Source organism: Mauremys mutica, chromosome 1, assembly GCF_020497125.1.
Source record: "Mauremys mutica isolate MM-2020 ecotype Southern chromosome 1, ASM2049712v1, whole genome shotgun sequence".
Classification (NCBI taxonomy): domain Eukaryota; kingdom Metazoa; phylum Chordata; order Testudines; family Geoemydidae; genus Mauremys; species Mauremys mutica.
In genome coordinates, this window is record NC_059072.1 from 304789070 (window position 1) to 304808738 (window position 19669).

The 19669-nt window shown below is 42.9% G+C and overlaps 1 protein-coding gene and 1 long non-coding RNA gene across 6 annotated transcripts in view; one reads left to right on the forward strand and one right to left on the reverse strand.

Annotated features, from left to right (window-relative positions):
• The window catches only part of LRRC63 (leucine rich repeat containing 63), a 57628-nt gene that overhangs the window by 32740 nt on the left and 5219 nt on the right, over window positions 1-19669 (forward strand). For all 4 annotated transcript variants that reach the window (XM_045013482.1, XM_045013496.1, XM_045013490.1 and 1 more), the window contains 2 exons: window positions 712-848; window positions 16454-16537. In XM_045013482.1, the coding sequence (XP_044869417.1) occupies window positions 712-848; window positions 16454-16537 (221 nt within the window). The remainder of the gene's footprint in view (window positions 1-711; window positions 849-16453; window positions 16538-19669) is intronic.
• Window positions 11708-18091, reverse strand: LOC123368603. 2 transcript variants are annotated; one of them, XR_006578834.1, is made up of 3 exons: window positions 18036-18091; window positions 14458-14513; window positions 11708-13469 (listed from the first exon to the last, which is right to left on the reverse strand). It is a non-coding gene; the product is annotated as an uncharacterized LOC123368603 (long non-coding RNA). The 2 variants fall into 2 exon arrangements; XR_006578833.1 differs by lacking the exon at window positions 18036-18091 and adding an exon at window positions 14797-15130.

Here is a 19669-nt window from a genome sequence, read left to right on the forward strand (position 1 = left end):
TCTTCAAAATGGCTGACTGTTTTGACTGAAATTTTCCAAAAAGATTCAGCCTGTGGCAGACACCCAGCATGGAAAATTTCAGCCAAAACAGTTAGTTTGGCTAAGTTATAAGCAACTGAAAACATGTTTTTGTAATGGGAAGTGTAGGGCAACCTTAATAGTAGACAGTGCTACCAGCCCAACCTATAATACTCAGGGGCGGCTGTAGGAATTGCGCCACCCCAAGCAGGGCGGCATGCCGCGGGGGACGCTCTGGCGGTCGCCGGTCCCACAGCTCCGGTGGACCTCCTGCAGACGTGCCTGCGGAGGGTCCGCTGGTCCCGCGGCTCCGGTGGACCTCCCACAGGCATGCCTGTGGGAGGTCCACCGGAGCCGCCTGCCGCCCTCCTGCGGCACGCCGCCCCAAGCACGCGCTTGGCGCGCTGGGGTCTGGAGCCGGCCTTGATAATACTACAGGAGTGCAAGTGAGATCAGGATCAGGCCCAGAAACCACATGACATATTTATACGGTACTTTAACTAAAATAACATTACTAATTAGCTACTGCTATACATTAAATACAAGATTCACACAATATTAGGACAGTTTCTTTGTTTCTAGTTCTTACAGTGTCACTTACTAATGTTAGAAATGTAGAAACTCTTACCATAACAGGAATCAGACTGTCTTTGTGGTAACAACTTTTTTTCCATTACCTCTTCCCCCTCTAAGGTATATAATATTAAAAACTTAGAAGTACTGAAGCTCCGAAACAACCCCATCAAAGAGATCCCTGATGATGTCCACAGACTCAAGACACTTAGGATCCTTAACATGTCCTTCAATTTACTATCTGTTCTTCCCACTGGGTAAGGTGTTTACTATTAATTAATAGATTAGATTGCATTATTTCTGTGCTCAAACAAGGATTCAGTTTTTTGTGTGACCTACATTATATTCATTCATTAATTCATTTCCATACTGGCTTTGTAAATTACACCTACAAAAAAGGCTCATATAGTATAGTATATATAGTAGGGCTGTCAAGCGATTAAAAAAATTAATCAGGATTAATCGCACTGTTAAACAACAATAGAATACCATTTATTTTAAATATTTTTGGATGTTTACTACATTTTCAAATATATTAATTTCAATTACAACACAGAATACAAAGTGTACAGTGCTCACTTTATATTTATTTTTTATTACAAATATTTGCAGTGTAAAAAAAATTGTATTTTTCAATTCACCTTATACACGTACTGTAGTGCAACCTCTTTATCATGAAAGTTGAACTCACAAATGTAAAATTATGTACAAAAAAACCTGCATTCAAAAATAAAACAATGTAAAACTTTAGAGCCTACAAGTCCACTCAGTCCTACTTCTTGGTCAGCCAATCAGACAGACAAGCTTGGTTACAAATTACAGGATATAATGCTACCCACTTCTTCTTTACAATGTCACCTGAAAGTGAGAACAAGCGTTCACATGGCACTGTTGTAGTGGCATTGCAAGATATTTACGTGCCAGATGCGCTAAAGAGTCATATGTCCCATCGTGCTTCAGCCACCATTTCAGAGGACATGCATCCATGCTGATGATGGGTTCTGCTCGATAATGATCCAAAGCAGTGCGGACCAATGCATGTTCATTTTTCTCATCTGGTCAGATGCCACCAGCAGAAGGTTGATTTTCCTTTTTTGGTGGTTTGGGTTCTATAGTTTCCGCACACATCCGCCAAGTATCTGCCACACCTCATCCCTCTCAGTTTTTGGACGGCACTTCAGATTCTTAAACCTTGGGTCGAGTGCTGTATCTAGTCTTAGAAATCTCACATTGGTACCTTCTTTGCGTTTTGTCAAATCTGCTGTGAAAGTGTTCTTAAAACGAACATGTGCTGGTCATCATTCGAGACTGCTATAACATGAAATATATGGCAGAATGTGGGTAAAACAGAGCAGGAGGCACTCCCCCAAGGAGTACAGTCACAAATTTAATTGATGCATTATTTTTTTAATGATCATCATCAACATGAAAGCATGTCCTCTGGAATGGTGGCCGAAGCATGAAGGGGCATACGAATGTTTAGCATATCTGGCATGTAAATACCTTGCAATGCCGGCTACAAAAGTGCCATGTGAACGCCTATTCTCACTTTCAGGTGACATTGTAAATAAGAATCAGGCAGCAGTATCTCCCGTCAATGTAAACAAACTTGTTCGTCTTAGCAATTGGTAGAATAAGAAGTAGGATTGAGTGGACTTGTAGCCTCTAAAGTTTTAGGCTGTGACTACACTTAGCACTTCAAAGCGCTGCCGCGGCAGCGCTGCCATGGCAGCACTTTGAAGTGCTAAGTGTAGTCAAAGCGCCAGTGCTGGGAGAGAGCTCTCCCAGCGCTGTCCGTACTCCACCTCCCTGTGGGGAATAACGGACAGCGCTGGGAGCTGTGCTCCCAGCGCTGGGGCTTTGACCACACTGGCGCTTTGCAGCGCCGCAATTTGCAGCGCTGGAGAGGGTGTGTTTTCACACCCTGCTGCAGCGCTGCAAATTTGTAAGTGTAGCCAAGCCCTTACACTGCTTTGTTTTTGAGTGCAGTTATATAACCAAAAAAAATCTGCATTTGTAAATTACACTTTCACAATAAAGAGATTGCACTACAGTACTTGAATGAGGTGAATTAAAAAATTCTATTTCTTCTGTTTATCATTTTTATGGTGCATATATTTGTAATAAAAAATAAAAATATAAAGTGAGCACTGTGCACTTTGTATTCTGTATTGTAATTGAAATCAATATTGAAAATGTAGAAAAACATCCAAAAATATTTAATAAATTTCAATTGGTATTCAATTGTTATAAGTGTGATTAATCGTGATCAATTTTTTTAATCACAATTAATTTTTTTGAGTTAATCACTTGAGTTAACTGCGATTAATGGACAGCCCTGATATATAGCTACAGATATGCATAAGCAAATATTCATCAACATCAGTAGTAGTACACAGAGGCCCTATCTGTCATCAGAGCCACATTGTACTAGGAGCTATGTATACACATAGTGTAGGCAGCTCCTATCTGAAAAAGTTGATAATCTAAATAGGTACAACAGGAGGGAGAGGAGAAGTGTTGTTATGCCCAATTTAAAAATGGAGAAGAAAGGCACAGAGAGACGAAGGGACTTGCCCAAGCAGATTGTGTAGAGCCAGGAATTGAACCCAAATCTTAAGTATCCCACTCCACGTACCTTAATCATAGGATCATCCTTCCATCTAATGGTTTAAATTGAAAGTCTGTTTACTAAAAGTGAGCTAAGGTTGATATATACTAGTAGCCAAAAGCCCAGTCTATTGCATGGGTGTAATTTGTAAGTCATTTGTAAAAGCACTGAAAATTATGGAAAACTTAAAAATTGGATAATAACAGACAGAATCCCAGTGGTGATTGAACCATTGGTATTCTAAACCTAAAGAATTCTCAACCTTGCTTGTAGCTGTTTCCATCACTCACACTGACTGAACAAACATTCTAGGCTTCAGTGTGATGTTTGGGGTTATTGTGTGTGCTGATTGTATTGCCTTGTGGGTGACTGTGTTGATTTGCATGTGGGATGTGTTGTGCAGGGGGAGTTGTGTGGTTAGTGAATGAGTGGGGTGTACTGTGGTGAGGGGCTGTGTGTGTTTGGGGTAATTGTGTGTGCTGGTTGTGTTGTTTGGATAGTTGTGTTGATTTATGCCTAGGAGGTTTGTGCCTGGAGATTTGTGTAAGTGGCAAATGAAGGGTGTGGCACTCTGTACCTCAAAATAGCACCCTGGAACCCCTGTATTCACCACTGTGATGTGATTATAGTATGTTTTGTACAATGCATGGCTTGTGAGGGATCAGTTAAAATGTCTTGATCTACTGAACATTAATATCCTGTTGAATTGCATGTTCTATCATTGTATGTGAAGTTATGAAGTATTGCTATATGCTTGTTACTGAAGTATGTGGTAAGTGGGAAACGCCCACAGCGAGCCTTTCAGTGACAACAAAGGAGCAACTAACAGTGGCCAGACAGGCATTGATGGCCCATTAAGGAGGATCTACCCTCTCAAGTGGCCCTCCCAGAGACTCCTCAGAGGGCATATACACAATGGGGTCCACCTAACCCCCACGTCACAGGAAGAATCTTTCTAGCACCTGGAGAGAAAGTATAAACAAGGGTTGATGTCATCACTACTTGGCCTCTCTCCTCCCCCACCTACTCTGAAGGCAACAAGAAATTTGGAAGACAAAGACTTTGAACTGTGGAGATTGGTCCCAGGCTAAGAAGGAAATTCAGCCTGTGTAATAAGAACTGTAAACGGCTGGAACATCTAGAGGGGCAAGAAACTACCGTACTTGATTCAAATCTTGCTTAGTCTGTAGAATTTAGGCTCCAATTTTATTTATATTTCTTATATAACCAACTTTGATCTCTATGCCTACCCCTTATAATCACTCAAGATCTAGCCTTCATTAGTTAATAAATCTCTTTTATATTTTATCTAAAACAGTGTGTTTTGGGTTGAAGTGCTTGGGGAAGCTGCTTAGATTACAAAGATTGGTGCATGTTCACTTCCTTTGATGAAGTGGCAAACTAATTAATGAGCTTGCACTGTCTAGGGAGTCTTGAGCAGTGTAAGATGGCACATTACTGGAGTGCAAGGCTTGGGGCTGGGGACATTTGCTGGTGTCTCTTTTCACAGTTCCTGAGTGGCTTAGAGAGCATTCATACAACTCAGCTGGGTGTGTGTTGCTACATATTGATGGGTGAGTGATCATAGCATCTGGAGAAGTTTATTGCTTGTCACTAGCATAGCATTGTGGGAGACAGCCCAGGCTGCAGAATTTAATGGGGCTCAGTGGTCTCACAGTCTAGGTTGTACCCCAGGGACATGTCATAGAGGTGCAGCGAGCAGACTGAAATGCACAGCTTGTTGTTCTGCGTGAGATTTGCATGTCATATACTGGTGCTGAGATTTTAGGTGGGTTAGCTGAATACAGTAAAAAAAAGTTACACTTTTGTTATTTTCTGTTTGCTTATTTTGGGAAAGAGAAATAGGAGCAGAAAGGCATAAAAATGGATGAGAGTGATGCAGTTGCAAAGTTAGAGCTGTTCAGACTGCAGGTAGCAGAAAAAGAGAGAGACTGTGAGCATCAGTTGATACTTAAAATATCTCCATTGACATGCTTATTGGGAATGATTTTTTCCATGTAGCTCCGTAAGAAGGAATATTATGCTGGGACCCCAAAGGAAAAGGGTAAAGTCCCAGGAATTGCTGAAGGAAAGAGAGAAAGTCTCTTTGATTCCTCTGCAGCAAAGTGGAGCAGCATGCTTCCAGGTGTGGGTGGAGTTGAGACTGTCTCTTGCACTGCAGTTGAAGGCAGCACCTCATAAGGAAGGGATGGGGGTGGAATGCCTGTCACTGACAGACCAGTTCCAGCTGTTAGCTGCAAGCGCTTTGCAGCTGAACAAAGGCTGGATCCCGCTGTAGTGAGCATAGAGAGATGTGTCCTAGAGGGAGGCCCAGAGAAGGGAAATAAGGAAAAGATTTCTGTAGGAAATAAGCAACCTTGTAAGCATAATGTGTCAATGCACGGTATCCCAGGGTGCAACCCGCCACCATCCTGTGCACTGTCTTTTGGGAAGTTATGGCAATGCATGGTGAGGAAAAAATGAGTCATGGGGGATAACAGGTAGCAAGGGGTCAACTTTCCAGTGTGCAACTTTCTCCATCCCATAATGTCACGAATAGCCCATAATTTTCACAGCTTTTTAAAAAATCCCATGAATCTGCACAGCCCTCCTCACTGTCCACCATCTCTGACAGAAGCATGGAACCTGCACAGCTCTGCACAGAACGCACGCCAATCCTCCGGTATTTGCAGAGCCGCAAGAAGAACAGAATCAGCAGGGAACATCACAATTTTATGGAGGACAGATTGTTGTGGGACATAGCAAGAATCAGTTCAACTGTTTTGGTGACATTCATGGAGCAGTTGCAGATGGTGGAGCACTGCTTCTGGGCCCGAGAAACAACCACTGACTGGTGGGATCGCATCGTAATTCAGGCTGATGATGAGCAGTGGCTGCAGAACTTTTGGATGTGCCAAGCCACATTTCTGGATCTGTGTGCTGAGCTTGCTCCAGCCCTCCAGCGCAGGGACACCAGAATGAGTGCTGCACTGAGAGCGAAGAAGCAAGTGGCAGTCTCAAACACCAGATTGCTACCAGTCAGTGGGTAATCATTTGGGAGTTAGAAAATCGACTGTCGGGGCAATTGTCATGCAAGTGTGCAGGACCATTAATTACCTCCTGCTATGCAGGATTGTGACTCTCAGCAATGTGCAGGACATAGTGGATGGATTTACAGCAACGAGGTTCCTGAACTGCGGTGGGGCAATAGACAGCACATGTATCCCTATTTGGCACCAGACCACCTTGCCACTCAACTGAAAGGACTACTTTTTTCTGATTATGCAAGTATTGGTGGATTACTGGGGACGTTTCACCAACATCAGTGTTGGCTGGTCAGGAAAGAGCGTGATTCTCATAGCTTTAAGAACATAGGATTGTTCATAAAGCTACAAGTAGGGACTTTCTTTTAGCACCAGCTGACTACCATTAGCAATATTGAAACGCCAGTAGTGATCCTGGGGGACCCAGCCTATGCCTTGCTCCTCTGGACATGAAACCATACACCGGCCACCTCGACAGCTCCAAGGAAAGATTCAGCTACTGACGCAGCAAGTGCAAAATGACAGTTGAATATGTTTTCAATAGATTGAATGGATTCTGGCAGTGCTTACTCACAAGATTGGATTTCAGTGAAAAAAATATCCTAGTGGTTACTGCTGCCTGCTGTGTCCTGCATAATATCTGTGAAGCAAAGGTGGGAAAGTTGCCATTGGGGTGGAGGGCAGAGGTAGAGCAGCTGTCTGCTGCATTGGAACAGTCAGACACAAGGGTGATTACAAGAGTTCAGCATGGAGCTGTATGGCTGAGGGTGGCTTTGAAAGAGCACTTTAACATTGAGCCATAGTCATGCACTGTGATGTACTGTGCTCTGCCTGGCTCTGCAGTGTGGGGGCCTGTTAGGAAATGTGTGGTGCTTGCTGTACATTTATGATTATTACACTGTTTGCCACTGATTCTATGAGTTTTGTATCATACTGTACGGAAACCAGTAAGTGGTTGCTTTCAGTACTGCTAGAGACTCTGAAGCATATGTTCTGAACTAATAAAGATGAATTATTCTCCAAATAATAGAATTTGAGTAACAAAACCAATACAAAGAAAAATCTGTGCAACTTAAAAGCAAATACATTAAAAACTTAATTAATAGAACAGAACTTAACAGGGCGAAAGAATGTTCATGTCCATTTTAGCTACACATACAGCAACTGGGGCTTTCATAGGTTAGTGCATGTGAAGCTGTGGTTGTTTATGGCTCCTGGGGTGGAGTGATAGGGTAGGGATGCCCAGCCACCAAGACCACGTGGAATGCTGGGGGAAAGAGATGTAGGGAGGTGCTATAATGGAGTTCTCCAGACACTGCAAAAGGAAGTGAGCTGGGATTGTTGAACCACTAGGTCCACAAGAGTTTGCAGCATCTGTGTTTGCTGCTGGAGAAGCCCCATTATATCCTGATGCATCTCCCTCTCATTTTCCTATTGTGACTCTTGGGCCTTTCTCCTGTCTGCTCTTTCCTTCTCCATACAGTCTGCAATATTCACCCTTCAGGCACTTTGTTCACAGTCTAATGCAGCCCTGGCTTGCAGAATCTCACTGAACATGTTATCCTGAGTCCTTGTTTTTCTCTTTCTTATCTGACACAGCCATTCCATCAGTGTGGAGGGGGAACCCCTCAAAGCCACAATGGCAGCAGCTACAGATAAAACACACAGAGGTACTAGTGTTAGTATAGTCACAAAAGAAAGTGAACGTTAAGATTCAGAACTCCCTTCCCTCGCTCCCCTAGAGTGTTAAACCAGACATGAATATTGACACTTCTGCTTCGGAGTGCTTGTGCATGGCACCACTCACAGCACCAAACATGGTGAGCATGGCCTAGCATGGGTGAGGGAGATGAGACAGAAATTGCTCAGTTGTTTAAAACCATGAGTATATGGCAATGGCACTGAACAATGGCACCATTGTCCACAGGTGATAGTGATTTTAGTGGAGAGTAACAAAGGCACAGAGAGCACAGCTGCTGCTGACTTCCCAAAGATGCTCAGGTCCATATGCTGCTGGCCTGTTAACATGGGCAAGCACCATTGCAGTAATCACGACTGGCATGGGAAAACATCCTACCTCAGAGGAAGAAATAAGGCTGCCCTGCTAGAAATCTTCAGGAAGGGAGTGCAGAATACCTCCATGAAAGTTTCATTACGATCTCTCTGGAGGATTCAAGGGACACCTGTGTACATACACAAACTGCTTCACATGGTCCATTCTGCCTAACTGTACAGGGAAATGAAAAGCACATAAACAACTCTACATCTCTTTGTAGTATGAGTAAATTTAATGAAATGTCGATAGCTGTGTCCTGTTAAGTTGGGGGCTTCATTAGTACATCACCATAATGGGAAATACATTTACACTTATCCAAGGTTTCTTCCCCTGCATTGGGCTTACCCTGCTCAACTGCCAGGACTCACTGGTCTGCGGCATAGCAGCATTCCCACAGCTGCATATCTCCCACCCTCCTCCTTTTACTCCTCCTCCTCCACGCTGTTCATGCGAGGGACCTGTGACGGGCTCTTCAAAGGTATCCAAGGTTGTCTGCGGGTGATGGGGTGTCCACCAAGTATGGCTTGCAGGTCTTTGTAAAAGCGGGAGGTCTGAGGCTTGGCACTGGATCAACTGTTGGCCTCCCTGGCCTTGTGGTATTCCTGGTATACTCTGCTTTCATGCAGCACTGCTGCTGATCCCTTCCATACCACTTCTGCATCCCCTGTGCAATCTGCTCATAGGTGTCCACATTTTTATGTCTAGTCTGTACTGCACCTGTATAGCCTGTTCTCCCCACAGGACCAGGAGATCCAATATCTCTAGTCTACTCCAAGCCAGAGCATCTCTGGATGTGTAGCTGGCATGGTCAGCTGGGCAGTTGCATACAACAATGATGAGCTGGTAAGTGTGCTTACCAAGCTGGACAATCATGAAAAGGTATTTCAAAAACTCACAGGACTTTAGAGGGGCTGGAGGCCTTCAGGTCTCCAGACCCCTGGGAAATAGAGTTCAACAGAGTGGTCAGTGTCAGGCATTATGGGACAGCTGCAGGAGGACTGATAGGGTTAACATAAGTAATGCAGTGTCAACACTTGTGGTTCGTCAACCCCAGTACATTACCCTGCTCACCACTGCTTGGGGAAGTGGTGTTACTGCATTTCTGTAATGGGGCACTTACAATCAGTCAGAGACAAATTTAAGTGTAGACATGTGCAACTAGGTCGATACAAAGTTAGGTCAACCTTGCCTTGCAGTGTAGACCAGGCCACAACCAGGTGAAATATTATATATCTACATATAACCTCTTTTCTCTTGGCACTACCTCCTTAAGTGATCTGTGGATCTTCCTTCTTTGGTAGTGTCCTTGTTAGTTCTGGATCTATCATAAGGAATTCTGTAACTCAACTACTACTCTTCTGGCAAATTTATTTATTGGGTTTAATTGAGAAGACAGTGCACTGAAAGTGAAAGCCAGACACACAACTAATTTCCACTGATCAACAATAGTCAAAAATAATGCTCTTCTCTACTTCTGAAATGATTGCCTTGTGAATCACTTAACATTAAGTTCCCTAAAACACAGCTTATAGGTGGCTGGGAAAGGAAAGAACATTTGATAGCTTGCCAAACAAATGACTCATTACAATATGGGAAGAACTCCTGTAGAAGTGAAACCAAGCAACCTAATTGCCTGACAAGGAGCTGGAAAATTTTAATAATATATTTACTGGATGCAAAGTAGTGGTGTGCATTCATTGAAATTGGCAGGATGCATTGTTATATTTATGCCATGTAAAGATGTGTAAAAACCCATGGATCTTCTGTGTAAAGAAGGCTCATGGTATAATTCCAACCCTCTGTACTCCTAACTTTCTTTTCCTGCCTCCCACCTCAGTACTTTTATTCTTGTTCCTTCACCCATGCTTTCCTCAACTCATCCACTCCACTATTCTTGGGCCGTTCCCCCATAAGATTGTTTTGACTAACTTCAGATCATGGCTTTCCCAACCTTCCCCTGATCGCTTTACTTTTTAATTGTATGTACCCCTTTTCGTCCACCGTTCATCTTTCATCTCTTGTTTGTAAGCTGTAGCTTTTACTGTGAAGTTGCACAGTGCCTGACCTCAATTGAGGCTTCAGTGCTATTTTAGTATTCGTGTCGCGCTGGCTGGAGTGGCTCCTGACCAAAAGAGACAACCTCAGGGCAGACTGTTAAAAAGCAGGGCAGATGCCCCAAACTTGTTCTATAATTACATTTCACCAACCCAGTAACAAAATGTGAACTCCTAAAGCACTACAACAGTCTTACCAGGGAGTCAAAGACGGTTGCCTTGGGCATTCCAGTCTATCTTGCCACACCGGCAAGCTGGACTATCTGACAGATGATCACTTTACACCAGAAATCACAACAATATTCAAGTTACTGCCAGTCTCAGAGGACCAGTCTCTTACCCCAGATCAGTTGTACTCCTATCTCAAATCAAGGCAATAGCCAATCATGTAATAAAACAAAGTTTTATTAACTTATAAAAAGTTAAGAAACAGAGACACAAATGAGTTACAGTGGATTTTTAAATGGATTTAAAAAGGTGATATACGCTTCTATAATAAGCAGCTCTATATGTGCTCTAGGACTGACCTATGCCAAGCAGCATGGGAATCGCTTGCTTATGTTTAGGAATCTTTGCCTCTTAGACTCCAGATGCATAAAGATCCAGTTTGTCCTTGTCAGGGATTTTTATCCCCTTCTCTCCAGAGTCCACACTTTGATAGAACAAGTGTCGGCTCCTGATGCCTCTTCATGAGAGTGGGGTGGGAAATCAGTCTTTGTCCTTTTGATGTCTTACAATGGCTCATTTGGTTTCAAAGGCTCTTTTGTCTGAAGGACTAGCACTTTACATTAATTAATACTTCTTTTCCTGTTTGAGGCCAGTTCTACACTACAGACCTACGTCCATATAACTGCATCACTCAGGAATGTGAAAAATCCACACCCCTGAGTGACACAGTATATTGATCTTAACCCCTGTGTAGAGAGTGCTATGTCAACCAGAGAGCTTAGTGCGGAGATGTATTAACTACGCCAACAGGAGAGCTCTCTTCCATCAGTGTAAGAGTCTTCATTTAAGTGCTACAGCAGCGTAGCTGCATCGGTGCACCTACGCCAATGCAGTGTAGACCTGCCCTGAGTTACACAATAGCAGATATTTACAATGCAAACACTCAATATAACTTTATACCATGGGTTGCAGTGGCTGTAAGTGAGGGATAGCTCAGTGGTTTGAGCATTGGCCTACTCAACCCAGGGTTATGAGCTCAATCCTTGAGGGGGCCATGTAGGGATTAGGGCAAAAATCTGGGGACAGGTTTCCCCTTTGAGCAGGGGACTGGGCTTGATGACCTCCTGAGGTCCCTTCCAACCCTGATATTCTATGATAAGAAGCACATGGAATCTTTCAAGGGGATAAGGCAATACACCGTGTTTACTGAGAGTACAGTTTAAATATCAAAATCAGCATATGCTTACACATACACACAAAAGGTTCTGCAGCTGGATCTTATAGTTACCAGTCCTTTGTTTTGCTCGGTCAGTTCCAGAGGCCAGCTGAAACTGCACATGAAGGAGGGAAGCTGGATCTCTGTTGAACGCGTCTGAAGCTCCGATGTTGATGCAGAACAAACCTAAAGTCCCATGGCAATACACCCTTCTTTTATAGTAATAAGTTCCCATACAAGTCTATGGACCTTGCTGTGGCACACTGGAGCGGTTAATCATGAGGTAGTCAAGGTTGCTCTTAATCAGCATTATTTTGAGTTGTTACCGGGAGGATCCGCAGCTGTTTATCTCATCCCTCTGGCTGAACTCCTTAGCTTGTCCTTGGGGTATATGCCTTTGCTTTAGGGTCGTCAATCTGCCATCAGGGTGATTCTGATAATAAAGTTGGTGCCTCTCAACTCCTTCGCTCCCCTCTCAACCATCCAGCCCATCAGTACTGGTGCCTCCCGTCTCTTCTCTGTTAATCAGTATGCCATACATTCTTCACTCACACACAAAACAGTAAATGATTTCAAAGGCAAGAATTATAGCCATAAAACTTCTATTCTTCTAAGAACAATCATTGACATAATCAGCAAAGAATAAACTCAGAACAATTTCTTCTTACTAATTCAAACCTAGCAAAATGGAGTACAAAGCAAAATAAGCAAAATGGAGTACAATTTACATAAGACAGTTTTTCCCCCCATTAGGCTTTTGGCCTACATTGTCCCCCTTTTGACCCTTTAATATCAATATATTAAATGGGTCACATCTCGTGTAATTGCTTTAAGGCAACGTATTGCGAAGCAATTTGGGCTTGTGGTTTTAATTTGAGGTACATTCTTTCCATCCAACAGCACATAAAGACAAACATTATTCCATTTGTACAAAGAAAACAATTATGAGATGAATCATAATATTTAAAACTGATGTCCATGAGGGGGACCAGCCTCTAAAAATGCCATACCAATGGTGCACCATCATTTGTTGAGCTTGGGTGGATACTTTCAGAATTTCAGTTAGTTGGTGCAAAATAGCCAGACTTCGTGTTAGTACTTTTGTCCGGGTTGCTGAAGTTAATTGACTAATCTGCTTATTCCTTGCAAGCCATTGGTATGAGGTGGTCCAATTAGCCCCCAAAGAAAAATTAAAACTCAGGGCATTATTGGTATCTACTAGGTTAATATCCTTATTTTTATGAACTAGAAAATAGTAAGTCATGGTGGGAGTTCGCAATATTGTCACATTGCACATACATTGTTGTACAGGTGGCCTTTGAGTATACTTTTCCTGCCACACAATTTTTTCCAGTCCAATCATACAAACATAATTTTTCCCATCATAGTATACTTTGGTGGTGCTATTAACCAATTCATCCCAGTAGCATGTTGCTAAATTTTTGATTTGCATGGAGCAATGCTCCTCTAAAATTGGCAAGGTGGGGCATACCCACTGTCAAGTAGTCCTTTTTTTATACCCACAGGGCGATCACTGATCGCTTCTTTATTATTTAAATACATTCCTGCCAACCGTGGGGTGCAAATATGCCTTCCCTGTAGGATTGGGAGTGCTAAGAAAGAATACAAGGTTTTCAGGTATCTGGCAGGGTGAATCCGCATCACCTGGATAGCGATGTGTCCAGTTAGGGTGTTTTGTATACGTCTGAGTCCATAGGCTTATACCATTCTGGAACATAAGGGAGGAGAAGATTATTTCTATGTCTGATGAGAAGGGGAGTTAAGGCAGACACATCCTTGGCTCAAATCTAATCCATCTCTCTTTCTGTTAAAAGAATGGCTAACAGCGGTTGCTCAGACCACCATAAGGCTATAGCTATTTTATCAGCTATGTCTCGCATAGTGGCATAATAAGCCCAAAATGTAGATGTGGTCCCAAATGTGCCACTGTAGATTTAACGTATCCACCCCTCTCTGTACCAACTCAGTGATTTGGTGTTCTTGCCTTTTTGCTATTTTGTGGTGTAAAGCTACCACACAGGTTTGTTTTTAATGCTTCCAGATCCACTGAATTTAATATTCCTGTTCCAGCTCCTCTGCCTCCCAGTATAGTACTGGCTAGATCTCTCTTCCCACAAAGGGGAGAATGGTATGGCTCCTTGAAACAAAAACAAGCGTTGAATAAGGGGGTGCTGTATGGTGCACATTTGGGCTGTGTGATGGTCACATTATCCTTTATCCAATTAACTGTGATGTGTAGCGTTATCATGGGTGCCATGTATGCCTTAATTGGTGGTTGTTTTTTTAAGTAAATGTGGGTAGGGTCTTTCCATGATTGGAAGGCCATTTAACAGTAGCACTGTTATGTTGCCCACAAAAAGAGTTTTGTTCACCCACACTAATCGTGTGGACCTCTAATGGTCCTGGTGTGAATGGTGGAAAGGTGTGTGAACCAGGTTCACAAAAAGGATTAAAATCCATAATTGGCTCCGTAGGGGTTATCACTTCAATCACGCAGTCATGATCCTCATTGGTTATATTAACTTGGGCTTGCAATGTAATTTGTGTGAAGGTCCCATACAGGGTATTGTTATGTATGGGTATTTCCTGAACCCTGTTCCACTCTGTCCAATTAAACCATTGTAGTCCCCAATGTACATGTGTTATCCCTGAACCCCAAAAGCTTATGAATATCCCCCAAAACAACAACATCTTACCCTTAGCAGGTTTCTGGCAGGACTCCCTTAGGATCAGGTAGTGTGCGAGGGAATCTCTATCGGGAGGAATTCACGTGATTATTGGCAGGTATACTTCTAGTCATATTAAATATAATATATAATATAATATAAAATATATAAAATATTAAATATAATTGTGTAATAATTAAACACAAACAAATTAGGAAAACAATTTTAAGTGGGTTCATGTGTCACAGATCAGTTTGCCGTCTTTTTCAATATGGTACACTAGGGTCTAAGATGGTCACCTATGGAATAGGGACCTGTCCACTTAGAATCCAGGGCATGATCCTTTTTCCCTAGCTTTAAATGCATTACCTGGTCACCGGCTTCCCATAGCTCAGAATCGGTGGCTTTTTGCTTGTACAGTTTTGTATTAATTTGTTCAATGGCTTGATTCATCCTATACTGTAAGGTAGTTTTGTCTTCTTGTTTAAGCCACTGAAAGTAGTCATGCTGGGTTGCCATAGGGTGTTCTTCACAATCTCTAGTGAGGCATTCAGGATTAATCATTAACCGCATCAGGTGCCAATTTGGTACAGCTGGATTTTTGTCTTCAGCCTGTCACTGCTGCAGATGGTAGCCAGGATCAAGGGCAGCTTTTCAGGCCAGTTCTTACTAGTGTGGTCTACCACTTTTTGCAGTGCCTCTTTAATGGTGTGATTCATTCTTTCCACCTGTCCTGAGGATTGGGGTCGGTACAGGATATGAAACTTTTGTTTAATTCCCAAAGCATGCATCATCATGGTAAAAATTTCCCCCACAAATGCACCCCCATTGTCTGCATCTATAACCTTGGAGGTCCATACCTACACTTCTGTAGCCTTGGTAATTTTATTTTGTGCTTACATTTTATGTTCATCATTTTTTTCCTAATATAGTATTCACTTTAAAAAAAACACACAATACACAACAACGCTAGCAACAAGACAAACACAAAACTTTTGTCGTGACAGTAGATCCATGGTATTCAGAGTTGCTTCACAGCTGGTACCATTTTTTTCGCACATGCAGCATCCTACACTGTTCATAAGGTCTAAACACCAAACACATTCTTACAACTCTAATATTTATCTTAACAATACTAACACCCAGGTAAGTCAGACTGGTTTCCAGCTATGTATTTGTTAGTGTTCAGTGAGGCCCTGGGCCTTCGCATGAGCTGGCACCTGGTCTGCCAGCATCACAGCTAGTAACAAATAGTACTGGAGGATAATATTTTCACAATTTCTAGAGGTCTCTAATGGAGCCACTGCTTGAAATGCACACAGGCCATGGTTACACAGGAAAACCCAATGCTACAGTCCTCAGCCTAATACACCTATCAGGTCTGTCTGTGTGGCTCTTTGAACCTTTTGCCAGCAGTGACAGTACAGTTGGCTGATGGTACACAACAGCAGCAAGACAATTTGCTGGCTTCACTCAAGTGACTCCCCTGAGGATTTGCAGAATACAGTATAGGAGTTGAAGGAGTTGAATACGCTTTGGGACTCAACCTGCCAGTACTTCAACCTCTTTCTCTCTCTCGCTCTCTCTGCGTGGGGATTTTGGCTCACAAACACACACCAAGGAGGGAGGCGAGGAGGAATCCTGTTTGGAATAAATTCACAATGCAGCTATTTCATTCGTAATATTGCTTTATATTGTCAGCATATTAGCTTCTGTGCATGGAGTTATTTCCAATTTTGGGGTGACACCACATCTTAGTGGAATGTTTTCTGTTTTCTGCTCATTTTTGACTACCATGAGCCTAAGAAATGGATGGTTTTGAAAGGACTTGTTCCCTTCTAGACACCTGTCTGACCAAGGGGAATAAATCAGTCTTTTTAAACTCTCAACAGTTAACACTGATAGCAGCTGCTGCATCACAGATTTTATAGGTAGATATAAATAAGATATACACAATATATCGATTAGCATAGATCAATGTATTTAACTAGTTCTTCTGTAATATACTGTGTTTTCTCTTTTTCAGGCTGTTTTTATTACCATATCTTAGTTATCTGGATGTTTCCTTCAATGATATTAGCGTTATCCCTCATGAAATCAGGAATCTCAGGTATTGATACATAATATACACTGGAACCAGACCTATGTGTAAAAATATTGTGAGCCCATTAGGAAGTCGATTGTTATTAGTAAATCTGGAGTAACACTACTGATGTCCATGGATTTACTCTGGATTTGCACCATATAACAGAGATCACAGTCTGGCCCACTGCCCTGTGACAGGGGTCTGATTTTTAAAATTAAATGCGTGCCCAGTTGCTTAAATATCATGATTATGCTTGTAAATCAGGTAAATTCACACAAATTATGATCATTTGCTAATTGTGCCTATATGCATGTGCACTTGCCTAATTTGCATGCATGATCCCTGTAATTGTATGCCCCCATATCATGTAAACCACATTGTCATTCCCAGAATGGACAAGTGAAGGTGTGATTGCAGTGCAGGTAGGAATACCTGCGCTAGCTTTAATCCAGCTAGCATGGGTAACAACTGTAGTGACCATGTGGGCGCAGGGGTTTTAGCATGGGCACCGGAGTACATACCCAGGATCCCCTTGTACGCTGATTGCTAGCCCATGCTCCCACTTCTTCACTACTATTATTACACATTAGCTAGGTTAAAGCTAGCACAATTATGTCTGCCATGCCACAATTACACATTCACTTGCAGTGTAGACATACCCCCAGTGTGTTTGTGTGTGATAAGCAGGAGAGGTTAATACTTTGGCTTCATGGAAATGATACAGTAGAAACTTTGTGACAGACAGAAAAAGTTTTTCTGGAAAAAAAACATATGGAATTAAGAACAGGAGTACTTGTGGCACCTTAGAGACTAACAAATTTATTTGAGTATAAGCTTTCATGGGCTACAGCCCACTTCTTCGGATGCATCTGTAGCCCACGGAAGCTTATGCTGAAATACATTTATTTGTCTCTAAGGTGCCACAAGTACTCCTGTTCTTTTTGCAGATACAGACTAACACAGCTGCTACTCTGAAATATGGAATTAAGATACCTTTTAGAATTAAGGTTAACACCTTTGGGGTATATTGTATTAAAAGCAATTGTATGTGTGTTATTGTGGCATTGTATGTACCTTCTCTAGTAGGGAGGGGGCTGCTAATATACTTGTTCCATTATAAACCCTTTGAAGCCACCCTCTGGAGAGGTTCACATATACCAGTTCAGAGTGGATTCTCCAGGGACCAACAGATAAAGAAAGGGTTTTTGGATAAACAGCCTGTTTTAAACTGGCTCATGGCCTTCTTCCTGAGCCAGCAAACAGACAGGACCTGTGTTCCAGGGAGGGCCCCAATCCTTTAGGGCAGTGGCTCTCAGCCTTTTCGGACTACAGTACTGCTTTCAGGAGTTTGATTTGTCTTGTGTACCCCAGATTTCACCTCACTTAAAAACTATTTGCTTATAAAATCAGACATAAAAATACAAAAAAGTGTCACGGCAGACTATTACTGAAAAATTGCTGACTCTCATTTTTACCATATAATTATAAAATAAATCAATTGGACTATAAATATTGTACTTACTTTTCAGCATATAGTATTGTGGCAAAGTACCTGCTTCTCCTCAGCTGACTCAGTCCCTTTTTGCCTTGGAGACACAGGCTTGGGCAAAGTAAAAGCCTTCCCAGTCACACAGGGTCTGGTTGATCCTCCTCTCAGTCAGTCCCTTGCTGTTTTTCTCCCCTTCTAGGGACAGAGTATAGTCTCCCTTGCTGGAATAGAGCAGAGCCTTGCTGCACCTATTTGCTGGCAGCTTGCTTTTTTTTTTTTTTTTTTTTTTTTTCTTTCTCTTTCTCTCTCTCTCTCTCTCTCTCTCTCTCTCTCTCTCTCTTCCCCCCTGTTTCCCTGCCAGGGAGGGTTTAAAAAGGTCACCAGCAATTGGGGCCAGCTGAACCAAATTAGTTCCCTAGTAACCCCTGTTCCAGCTGAATCTAATTTCTCATGGCTGTCTCTCCTCAATGGATAGGGAGAAGCCTTTTAGCCCCCCTGGGACTAATTCCTACCCCTCCCTTTGTAGCCATTTTGCCTGGGTTTGCCACAGTATATAGAGCAGTATAAACAAGTCACTGTCTGTATGAAATTTAGTTTGTACTGACTTGGGTCGTGTTTTTATGTAGCCTGTTGTAAAACTAAGCAACTATCAAGATGAGTTGATGTACCCCTGGAATACCACTGCGTACCCCCAGGGGTATATGTACTACTGGTTGAGAGCCACTGCTCTAGGGAAGGGTTGGAAGGGCAAGACCCACTGAGGCCCCATATGACTGTTGGCATGTTCTGAGCTGAAGCTGTGATGAATTTGTTTCTAAAAGACAACCCTTAATGTGGGGTGTCGAAGGACTGCTCCTTCCAGAGCCCATGTTAGGGCTGGGGTGAGGACTGGTCAGTTTATTAGCATGTGTGTAGACAGGGCCAGCTCTAGGTTTTTTGCCGCCCCAAGCAAAAAAATTTTGGCTGCCCCCACCCCAACCCTGGGCTCCCCCCCACACTCCTCTTCTACCCCAGCCCTGGGCTCCCCCCCACCTGCACCCCCTGCCGCCCCAGCTCTGGGCCTCCCTGCACCCACACTCCCCCTACCGCCCCAGCCCTGGGCTCTCCCCCCCAACCTGCACCCCCCTGCTGTCCCAGCCCTGGGCTCTCCCCCCATCCCGCCCAAATGTGCCCCCCCACCCACACACCCCCTGCTGCCCTAGCCCTGGGCTCTGCCCCCTCCACCCGCACCCTCCTTCCGCCCCAGCCCTGGGTCACTGGTAACTTGCTCCCAGGGCGGGTCATTCAGCAGGAATTTTGGATGTACACAGAACACAGACAGGATTGGTTCCCATATGGTTACAGAGCTGCAGTAAAGTGGAACAATTTTCAGCTTGTGTGATTGGAGGATATCTGGATGCATATTATAAGACTGTCCTCCATAAATGAGGAAAAGTTGAGGTGCCTTTATTATTCTTTTGTTCCACTCTTTGTTTCTATGGGGAATTTGCCAGTGCAATATCACTGTTTTCCTTTTAAACAAATAAAACTAAAAAAAAAAGGCAATGGCTGTTGAAAATAGCAATTCCAGTCCTAAAAACCACTGGGAAGCATTTCTTGCTCAATTTTATCCTACTTTTTCTACACAAATTACAGTGGATCAGTATATTTGATTTGGCAGAAATGAA